At 41.2% G+C, this 11,494-nt stretch overlaps 2 protein-coding genes across 2 annotated transcripts in view; one reads left to right on the top strand and one right to left on the bottom strand.

Annotated features, from left to right (window-relative positions):
- The window catches only part of PKD1L3 (polycystic kidney disease 1-like 3), a 64,289-nt gene extending 54,394 nt beyond the window's left edge, over positions 1-9,895 (top strand). The window contains 6 exon segments of the mRNA XM_012660453.1: positions 4,227-4,354; positions 4,966-5,126; positions 5,759-5,969; positions 6,381-6,482; positions 8,782-8,913; positions 9,242-9,895. Coding sequence (XP_012515907.1) covers positions 4,227-4,354; positions 4,966-5,126; positions 5,759-5,969; positions 6,381-6,482; positions 8,782-8,913; positions 9,242-9,385 — 878 coding nt within the window. The 3' untranslated portion in view covers positions 9,386-9,895.
- Positions 9,896-9,962: 67 nt separating this feature from the next.
- LOC105823346 (IST1 homolog) overlaps positions 9,963-11,494 on the bottom strand; it is a 27,769-nt gene continuing 26,237 nt past the window's right edge. The window contains exon 10 of the mRNA XM_012660512.1: positions 9,963-11,337. Within this exon, the coding sequence (XP_012515966.1) occupies positions 11,138-11,337 (200 nt within the window). The 3' untranslated portion in view covers positions 9,963-11,137. The remainder of the gene's footprint in view (positions 11,338-11,494) is intronic.

Here is an 11,494-nt window from a genome sequence, read left to right as displayed (position 1 = left end):
AAAAAAAAAAAAAAAAAAAAATTCAAATGCCAAAATTAAATTTCCAGAGACTTACAGAATGGTTTAGTATTTTGAGAGTCTTTGTCATTACATATGAAAAAGTCAGAATTAAAATAATTATCTTTTCATGTAAACTTACAGCAAGGAATTAATTACTCAAAAACAATAATGCCAACTAAATAATGACATTTATGCTCCTACCTCTTAAAACTGAATAGCTGCGAGTAAAGACTAGCATTTAATATTTCAAATGGAAGTAGCTTACATGGCATATGAAATTAATTACACCTCAGACCTTAATGCCAAATTTATTTTCCTAAATGTTTAAGCTTGGTGTGAATGCTGTTGTGACAACTTTCATTTTTTATAGTCTACTAAATTTCATGTTAACACCAGTGAAAGTTTGGGCTTTGGTAATCATAAAATATTTTATAAGGAAAGTAGATTGCGAAATGTAGCTTCTTACCTGGTATGTGACAGTGATATTGGAAATGGTGGGACGTTCTCCTTTGCAGTGCTGAATGAAGAGAGTAGCTGGCCCTGTCCTTCTGTTTCCCCAGAGTTCTACAGCATCTTGAAGAGAGGCACTGGCTAGACCGATGCACAAAATGCCTCTTCGTGGAATTTGTGGTCTTCAATGCTAATGTGAACCTGTTCTGTGTTGTGACCCTGATTTTGGAGTCCAGCGATGTGGGTATGAAGGCTTCTGCTCTCCTCCCTCTGTGATCTGGTGCTGTGATTTGGATGTCTGTGCCGTCCAAACCTCATGTTAAAATTTAATCCTTAATGTTGGAGATGGGGCCCGATGGGGGGATGTTTGGGCCATGGGGGTGGATCCCTCATAAGTAAATTAATGCCCTTCCTTGGGGGTAAGTTCTCACGCTATTAGATTCAGAGAAAACTGGTTGTTGAAAAAGGGCCTGGCACCTCCCCCCGCCCGGCTTCCTCTCTCGCCATGTGATCTCTGCACACACAGAATCCCCTTCACCTTCTGCCACCGGTAGAAGCAGCCCGAGGCCCTCACCACATGCAGATGCCCAACCCCGAACTTTCTAGCTTTCAGAATTGTGAGCCAAATAAAAGATGATTATCTTTCTTTATAAGTTACCCAGACTGAGATATTCCTTTATAATAACACAAAACAGACTAAGACACCTGGGTATCTCAGGAGAAGGCCCAACTTCTTTCTCGATCTTATACTATTCATTAAAAGATATTTTAATTAAGGTTATTATGCATAAATAGATATATTTTTTAAAGACAGGGTCTCACTATGTTGCCCAGCCTGGCCTTGAACTCATGGGCTCAAGTGATCCTCCCACCTTAGCCTCCCGAGTAGCTGGGATTATGGGTGCCCACCACTGAGCCCAGCTCATATACATCATACAATTTTAAAAAGTCAAGTAATTGAAGGAAAAAACCAGCAGTTCTCAGTTCATCCCTATTTCATTCCTAATCCCTAGAAGCAGCTACTTTCAGGTTGTTTAAACTAGTTCTTTCAGAGTTTAAAAATTATTAACATGCTTATTGGCTACTTCATGAATTTTCAGTTTTAGATATTACCTGTTTCTCCTGTGAGGATGAAGATTTAGCTTTCTTATACCCACATATATCCCAAATACACACACACTCATACGCATCTTTCTTCTTTATTCTTCCAATGTATTAATAGTAATATAATGTTTAGTTTATTTCCATTGTGATTATGTTTTTCAAAGATGAGACAAGAAATGTTATGACTAAATTTCTTTTATAACTTTTGTTTAGAATTTATAATTTTCTTCTTTAATTTGCTTGGTTTTATATGTATCTATCATTGACTCATCTCCAAACTCTTCCTAGAAGCAAAAAATCTTTCTGTTCACGAGTATCACATAAAGTATCATTTTATCTTTGCCTTAGAGACACCCTCTAAGGGAGCTCCCATCCCTTGGGTACAGTCCGGATTGGTTATTCTCTAGGTCTGCTATTTACAGCTGTCATCCAGGCTGTGTCTTCACCGTCACCCTGGGGATTATCTCTACCTTTCTCCTCAATCAGATTCCTATGTCTTCCTCTCTTGGTTTACACTTCCTCATTTTGCTAAAGCACATCCTCCAGTAACTTCCTGGAACGGTGCAAGGGAGGTAAACTTTTTGAAGCCTTACATGTCCAAAAAATGTTTTTATTCTGCTGTCACATTAGATTGCAGATATATATTCATGTATATGAATGATGTCCTTCTGATTCTCAGCCTCTACCCTCAAAAGTATTTAGATGTCTCTTTTTTTCCCCCCCGGGGTTATGAAAAGACCTCATGGTAAGCCCTTTAACCTGGAAACTTGTGTCCTTAAGTTCTGAGGCATTTTCTTGCACTTTTCCCTATTAATTTCTTCTCCATTTTCTCTGTTCACTTTTCCTGATATTCCTAGCACTTTGATATTGGAACTTGTAGACTGATGCTCTGATTTTCTTATGTTTTTACTATTTTCCATCTTTTTCTTCTAATACCTGAGGGGTTTCTTTAACTTTATCCTTAGAAACATTTGCTGAATTTTTCCTTTCTATGTTTTAATTTCCAAAAATTGTTTTTGTTCTCATAATACTTTTCATAGTCATCTGTTTTTTTAATGGATGCAATATCCTCTCTTAACTGTGAGGATATTATAAGTGGTTTTTTTCTTCTGTTCCTTCACTTTCTCTAATTCCTCTGAGCTGCTTTTTTGGATATTTTGTTTTGATCTAGTTTTCAATGTTAGAGAGTCAAGTGTCTGGATGTTCTTTTACATTTAAAGGAAGGCAATAAAAAGCAAATAAATGCTAATGAGAAGCTCTGAGCCCATGGATAGAGCTTGTCAACTGGTATCTGTATCTTTTCTTTTGGGCGGTCAGTTTCTACAGAAGGACCCTCCAAACCCCTGCCTGGAGGATATGAACATTATAGTTCTCAGACCAGTGAAGGGAAAGGGACTGAGAAGAGTCTCGCCATGCAGCATGTAAACTTTCCTTAATTCCCTTTTTCAGTAAACAATTGCTCTCCAAGGTACCTGGTGTCCCTCAGTCCAGATTCTCTTTAGTTCAGCATCACTAGGAAATAAACCTTTGTTCTTGGGGTGGTGGGAGGCAGGATGAATAGCAGATACCTGGCTGTGAAGGGTGAGAGAGGAAATCTGGCATCTGATTGTTTATGTTCGGACTCTCAATCACTGCTATTTTCAGTTCCACCTGAACTTCTACCTCCAGAGATACCTGATGCTTCCAATTTCTGAGGCTTTCTAGAGTTTTGTGGTTTGAATCGGCTTAGTTCTGAGTCCTACGCTGCTGGCTTAGGTTTCCATTTTCTTGAACTTGCTAGATCAGTATTATTCCTCTATTTCTCAGCTTCCAACACTTGGTCACTCTCATCTGCCCTCTTCTTTACCTTTGGGTCATTTTTTTTATCCCTTCACTGTCATTGTAGTGGCCTTTTGTAAGGGATTGGAGGGAGGCTGGTGCATTCAGTTCCCCCACCTTTAACAAGGAGTGAGTCCTAATCCAACTTCCTTTGTCCTCTTTCCTTTCTCGCCCGGAATTGGTCCACAAGTGTCCTTCCATTCACCATTTGGCCTTACTCCAAATCAGGAATTTTTTCTTCCCAGACCCACAAAGAGAAGACCACTTCTATCCTCATTTCTAGATAAAGCGTAACAGCTTACTGAGGGTTTTCAGTAATAACTACCAAAAATTGGATGGGGTAAAAAATAAACATCGGGGAAAGTCCCAGTCTTGAGAACTCGCTATGTGAAGTAGAAATTCCGTTTGTTCTTAAATGTACTTTCTACCTAAAAGGGGTACATCTTAGCGCTAATATTTTGGAGCTTTATGAAAAGTTTCTATTCACAAGACCTTTCATGATTTTATAAATATTCTGTCCTTCCAGGTGGAGGCTGAAGCTTTTTAGTTCATCCTCATTTAAACATCCAGAGTATCCATGGGATACTCCAGTACTCACGGGATGTTAGTGCTTTAGACGTTTGTCTCTGTGGCCATTCTAACAGCCGTTAAGCCACCGACACTTCCTCTAGGTGGGGTCAGATCTCATTTAATGTTCAAGACAGCTCTACAGGAAATACTAAGTGGAGTATAAAGCCTCAGAATTATTTGAATTGATGATATAGGAACAGTTGGGGTTATTCGAAGACAAAGTTTTAAGAGAAGAGGACAAAAGTTTTAAAGACTCTTGACTCCAGGTGTTTTGTTATTCCCAGGTGCTTTCTTCAGTTCTGTGAGACTGGACAGTTTACCTTCCCTGCAGACATCAAAGAAGGGCTTTGCCTGGTCTATCATCGCACAAGCCATCTATTACCTACTTGTCTGTTACTATGCCTTCGTACAGGTGAACTGAAAATGGAAGATGTGAGAAATAAAGGTTGCCAGATTGTATTTGGGGAGCTCTACAAAGACCTGTTACTAGAATTACGGTTATGATTTTGGTCCTTTCTAGAAACATGAATTCAGTTAGAAGCTGACTTGTTTTTCACCAAGCAGAATATATAGCTCTTTCAATTTTCAGGAGCTAAAGAATTAAATCTGTAGAAATATTTTATGTACAGTTTTTTCTACCCCTATATAGTGATATCAGGAAAGTATGATGAACAAAGAGCAAGTACTCAAAAATACAAATGACTGCACTCAAAATATATCTTAAGCCAAACACAGTATTTTTTCCTTTATTCTCAGACTTGATTAATTTAGAAACGTTTATTTATTTTTAAGTGACAGGTCTATGATCTCCAAGAAAAAGAATGAATGTATCCAATGGAAATTTTATTAGAGGCCACCTGTTCTGTAAGCAGCATTTCTGAGTGACTACAGAGCAGAACCAAGACCATACCTATTTGTCCACATTAGATCCGATAGATGGGCTTTGCCTGTAGAAGCCAGCTGTGCTCGTAACACTTAATTAGGGAGAGACCTAGCTAATCTTTCCGACTGTGGTACGTTTAGGGTCGGTGGCTGAAACGGCAGAGGTGGAGGTTCTTCACTAGGAAGAGAAACAGTCTGGTCACGAGCATAATCCTCATTAGCTTCACCATCTTGGGGCTTGACATGAAGAGCATTTCTCTCCATAAGAAAAACATGGCACAATACCGCCATGACCGCGACAGGTAAGAGGGAGCCAGAGGAGCACAGGATATCCCTACCTTATGTCTGAAGTTTCCTGGTTACAAAACATATTCTTTGAAACTCCCTCTCCTCCTCCTCCTCCACTGCCTGACCAGATGTGTATTTGTATAATATTAGAGTTAAAACTAGAATTTGGATTAATGTCCACATTAATGTCTAGTTCTATTCTAAACACTATTAAACCCATTAGGTCAATTATCTACTACCAGGGAGTACAGGATCAGAGTGCTACAGAAACAGCATGATGGTTCTTCTCATTGGGTTAACTCATCTCCTCTTGAGAAGGGAGATTTAGCTCAGACCGGAGCAGTACAGGAGGCTGGTTTTGATTTCCAGGTGAATCTGGAGTAAATAAAATCAGCTAGAGGTCACATTTCAAGATTTCCTCAGCACAGTTCCCAACCAAATACATGGCCTTTTGCTAACGTTCTCACATCTGCAAGTACAAGAGGCCAAACTGGGAAGCAGAGTCCTTACATCAGCAAGTGTTCAACCTAATAGGACTCAAGAGCTGCCGCGCTTCAGCAGCAGGGACACTGGAGAAAGTGCCATCACGGCAATCGATGACGGTACACACTGCCTGCTGAGTAACTGTCAGCTTTCCTTGCCACAGGTTCATCAGCTTCTCTGAGGCAGTAAAAGTGAACTCTGCTGCCATTCACCTCACAGGCTTCCTGGTTCTCCTGGCCACTGTTCAGTTGTGGAATCTGCTGCATCGCGATGCCAGGCTGCAGGTCATTGGCAGGACACTGAGCAAAGCCTGGGGCGAGGTGGTGGGCTTCCTGCTGATCATCCTGATCCTGCTCACGAGCTATGCCACTGCTGTAAGCCCCTGGGCCCAGCGTCTGTCTGTCTGTCCCCACGTGCTGTGATCCTGGAATCACATCACTCCCCTTAGAAAAGAAAACCCATGAGTTTTGGAGAAAAGGTAGCGGAGTAAGAAAGTTGGGTTTAGTTGTAGTTCCATACTTAACTAGTACAACTGAAACCCGGATGTTGGTCTCCTCTCTAAAATGGGGATAAAATGTAGCTCACTGGGTAATGTAATGGTCAAATAAATTTAAATGACAATACTATGTAATTACAAAGGAATTTTATGTAATTTTGGGGCATAGTAATGTGAGTGCCACAAGGAATTTCTTTCCATTCCATTGGTTCTACGTTGGCCATGTCATCAAGCACCTCAGGACAGACACCTGCACTCCCACCCCCTGACCCGCCTTTCTCCTCTTCAGTTTAACCTGCTGTTTGGATGGAGCATCTCTGACTACCAGACTTTCGTCAGCTCAGCAATGACTGTTGTTGGTCTCCTGATGGGAATTTCTCACCATAAGGAGGTAAAAAATAAAACTCATCCTAGTGTCTCTGCAGAATTCTATTTGGTTTAATTCTCTTTTAAATTTCTATATAATTCTATTTGGTTTAATTTCCCCCAGAGGACTATCAATACAAATCCTTGTCCTCCTCAACATAAAATTTAAAGGAGAAAACCCAAATGAGGATTTGGGCTCCAAACACTAGTACATGATCGGCAGATTTGCACAGGGAAGGAAAAAAACTGCAGTTTTAGTTAGTGAAACTAGCAAGACTTTGATCAAGGCTGATCATCCTGATGATCTGAAACTCAAACGTTACTAATTAAAATAGGTAAATTCAGTTTCTAATGTGGAAAATTACCATTGTCTCAGAAAGAATATACAGTCAGCCCTCTGTATCCGTGGGATCCGCATCCAGATTCAATATTTGGAAATAAAATTAACAATACAATAAAAAGTAATACAAAGTTTGGCCAGGCGTAGTAGCTCATGCCTGTAATCCTAGCACTTTGGGAGGCCAAGGCAGGAGGGTTGCTTGAGGCCAGGAGTTTGAGAACAGCCTGAGCAACAAAGGGGAGACCCTGTCTCTATCAAAGAAAAAAAAAAAGAAAAATTAGCCATGCACAGTGGCATGCACCTGTAGTCTCAGCTACTTGGGAGGCTGAGGCAGGAGGATCATTTTAGGCCAGGAGTTTGAGGTTTCAGTGAGCTGTGATGATGCCATTGCACTCCAGCCTGGGTGCAGTGCGAGACCTTGTATCCAGAAAAAATTTAACAATTATTTACATTGCATTTCTACTCCATTAGGTACTGTTAAGTAATCAACAGATGACAAAGTATACAAGAGGATACGCAAATGCTATGCCATTTTATATGAGGGACTTAAGCATCTGGACCCCAAAGGGGTCCTGGAACCAATCTCCAGCAGATACTGAGGGGCGACTGTAACTGCTCTTTTGGGTGGACTATTTTGTTGTGGGTCCCAGCTCCAATCACTAGGGAATGGAGCCCTCACCCCTGGAGCACTTTGTATCCTAAAGCTCTAAAGGAAGTAACAACCAGAATAAACTATTGCTAACAGGTACTTTTCGATTAAAAAACAATTTTTTCTTAAAATTGTACAAGAAATTGTACAATGTGAAGGAAAAACAGTAAACTTGTTGGGAAAAAATCCTGTATCACAAACTCAGCCTGCCTAGATTATTCCGTTCACCTGGAACTGTTACACTTTTAAGTGGCCGATAGATTGGTGCTTGAAAATATTTTGTCATCTAGGAGATTCCTGTCAGGGTGGCATTTATTACAAGTAACTGTTCTCTCAGTTGTTAGGTTTTTTTTTTTTTTTTTTTTTTTAAACAGTGCCCTAGTGGCAACAAGGAATGGGTCAATACCAGGGGAAAATAAACATCTGTTAAAAAGAATACCCAGGTTAAAAAAAACATGGAAACCATTATAGTTGGCCTGGAATTTGAGAAAATCTCTCTTCATGCAGAAAGGTAAATGACAAGACTTTCAGAGTTAGTTTCTGTCTCAAGAAAAAAAATGACAGGACTTGGTAATTACAATAATGGAAAAAATCCTGTAATAAAAGCCAGTTTTCTGTAGTTAACAAAAATTTATCAGAATCCTCCTGTGTTGTAGAGTAGAAGTTTTTCTGTTTTTGAGACAGAGTCTCACTCTCTTGCCCTGGGTAGAGTGTGGCGGTGTCACTGTAGCTCACAGCAACCTCAAATTCCTGGGTGCAAGCCATCCTCCTCCCTTGGCCTCCCGAGTAGCTGGGACTACAGATGCACACCACGATGCCTGGCTAATTTTTCTATTTTTAGTAGAGATGGGGTCTTGCTCTCACTCAGGCTGATACCCAACTCCTGAGCTCAAGCGATCCTCCTGCCCTGGCCTCCCAGAGTGCTAGGATTACAGGTGTGAGCCACTGTGCCCAGCAGAGTAGAATCTAGTTTCTTGATATGGCAGATGCATTCTCACTTCTGGTACGCATTTGCTATCCCTTGAAGTTTCCATGTTTAGATATATTTTCTGGAACTGTCAAAACTCACATAAGATTTGAATCATTAACAATTCCACTGTAACTCACCTGTTTTCTTCTTGTGAAAGCCCTGAAGTCAAAATTATTTTAACATCCTTATAGTCAATCATTCCTGCTCTGCTCATTTAAAATTATTTTCCTTTTTAATATCTTCTTGCCTCTCTCCCTTGTTTCTACCAGCTATGTCTTATGAGTGGATCCCAAACATTAGCATATAGCTATGTTCGTAAAGTAGAAAATAGTTAGTCTCTCAAAGTGTTCTTATTGTCTTTCCAGGTTATTGCTTTAGACCCAGTCCTGGGCTCCTTTCTGATCCTCACCAGTGTCATCTTGATAGTACTTGTGATAATTAATCTTTTTGTTTCTGCTATTCTAATGGCCTTCAGAAAAGAAAGAAAGTCCCCTAAGGTAGGTAACTCTGGCTTGGTAACTGAAAAATGAACTGTATCACTGGGAAAGCTCAACGTAAAACTGTTACGATTACAGACACAATACATAGTATCAGCATATTCCCTTTATTAGTTTCAACAGCTCTGCCAACTATTTTCCTAGGAAACCCACGTAACCAAGATGACTTAATGTTCTATAGCCAATGTCCTATAAAAAGCTGGCCCTCAACCGTTAAGTAGTGGAAACACTCCAAGGCTTGAGAATAAATCATTAATTTTTTTTTTATCTTTGGTGTTTCTTTACTTGAACATTAGCAATATTTTTCCTTTTGTCTTCAAATACTCAGAGAGAAGCTACACTGGTAGATATGCTGCTACAGAAGTTCTCAAGTTTGTTAGGAATCCAGCTACACCAGAACCCCTCATCTAAGCAAGAAGCCACAACAGCAATGGCCAATGACACTGCGGTTTTAGAAGATGAACTACCTTAATCCTGTTACTTCCTATCTTGGCTTATTTCCTAGCATATTATTAGTTACCTTTGCATAGCTTAGAAAATTATAGATGTATTACTTTTTTTTCCCACCACTACCCCCTCCCTACACTTTGTTCTTAATTCTGTTAGTCCCCTAGGCTCCAAGTTCTTGCTTATGGATCTTGGCACTGTTCAGGAGAGGATAACACTGCAAGAACATTACAGAAGAAACCAGCTCTGCTGCCAAGCAGCAAGTAACAGAACACCACCCATGCCCCAGGATGGCTGTGAGAAATGAATGAGTCAGAAGTGAGCTCACTGCAACTTACTAAAAATAAAGATAGAAGCCTGAACTCTGGCAGCTGCAGAACCCTGACACAGAGGAGTAACCAAACTCGCAGATGCTATCTGTGCTTAAATGCAGAGATCAAAATAAGCCTTGCTCTGCTTCAGACATCTGCATTACTGAGGGGGCCGAAGGTGAGCGTTGGCTCTGGCTTGTACACCAACATGGATCACTTGCTTAAAATATTCTCCACGAAAATCCAAATTTATGCATCATTGTTTGACCTAAGAGTGAAGAAATGAAGACACAGGATCTTCTAACTTTATTAGCAGTTACTAGGCCATGAGATACAACCCAATTGAAAACATTAAAGTTGGCTGAAACAGGTATGTACAGATACGTTACACAGAAACGAAAGTTTTTATCTTTTGATCCCAAAACCATCCCCATGAAGAAGGATGGCTTTAGCTATGGGGCAAAGGAGCAGGTGAGTTACAACACTAAGAGTCTCATCCGTTCCGGAAAGCGATGAATTATAGCCACATGGGCACCAGAAGTTTATCTGAGGATTCCACTAGTCACAGTTTTCGAATGAAAACAGGTACTCCTCTTCTCCTGCAGGCTTTCCAGCTCACTACCCAAGAGACTTGAGTACTTCTATTAAGGCAGCTGGAAGCCCACCCTAGGCTTGAATGGCAGCTTCTGCCCAATATGTGGCCTGTCCTCCCTCTGCCAGTAATGCAATCCAACAGAACATGCCACGTGGAAAACAGAAATTTCTACAGTGCTGCCCTCTGGTAAAAGGGAAACACAGCACTCAAAATAAAGCAAAAGGCCACAGAGGGCTCCCTGAGAATCCAGTAGAACTAAGAGAGGCCTTCAACTTTCCAAATAAACTTTGCAACTGGATCCAGGTCAAACAGTGCCCTGCAGTGAGGAGTAGTGTATACACCAATGAGAGGGCCTAGCTTCCAGGAACCATTACAACGCTGGCCTCCTGAGTCATTTTCTCTCTCCCGCCATTCATGTTAGAGAGAGAAAACACACAATGGCCTTGATTCTCTCACCTCAATCCCCCTGTACAGAGAGGGGTTTGTTTCTAAGTCTGGAACCTCAACACAAGGCTGAGAGGCTTCACGGGGTGCTCTCCTCCACTGTTCCAGCCATCTCTGGTGGCTCTCCCCACAAAATGTTCATCTTCCACTCTCCTGTGAAGAGACCAGGGATCACTTGGACAGGAAATGGACAAGCACAGCTGCCAGGAACCAGCTGTTCTGGCCACAGAGTCTCCGGCTGTTAGTCTCTTAGCATCAATAGAGAACTGGAAAGCAGCAGAATCTGGAGAAGTAGGAAGAGAGCCCCAAGGAAGTGTGCTCAGTGATGGTTAATAGATGAAACGGAATTTCATGGAGATTCTTTGTTACATGGAAAAACCGCTCAGTCTCAACTGCTAGAACTTGGAAGTCGCCTGGTTTAAGAGGCCTATGTTTTCTTTTTCAGCTCTTCAAACCTCCGGGAAAGATCATCAAAGTCAATGTCTTCAGATGCTGAGGTGCTGGCACCAGCAGATGCAGCTGGTAGTGTGTCTGGCACAGATGGCAACTCTGGTAGTACAAAGTTGTTGTAGTTATCCACAGGTCGAGAAGGGGGCTTTGCAGAGGCTTCTGGCTTGGGTCCAGGACCTAATTAAATTAGGACAAGGGGAGCACGATGTTACAAATGCCAGAGAAATGGCTCAGATTCCCTTTGGTAGAAAAAATAAAACTATCAAAATACAGGAGAAGGCCGGCGCGGTGGCTCACGCCTGTAATCCTAGCACTCTGGGAGGGTGAGGCGGGC

Source organism: Propithecus coquereli, unplaced genomic scaffold, assembly GCF_000956105.1.
Source record: "Propithecus coquereli isolate 6110/MARCELLA unplaced genomic scaffold, Pcoq_1.0 Scaffold67, whole genome shotgun sequence".
NCBI classification, from domain to species: domain Eukaryota; kingdom Metazoa; phylum Chordata; class Mammalia; order Primates; family Indriidae; genus Propithecus; species Propithecus coquereli.
Note: the sequence above shows the minus strand (reverse complement) of the source record. Positions and strands in the feature narration are given on the sequence as shown.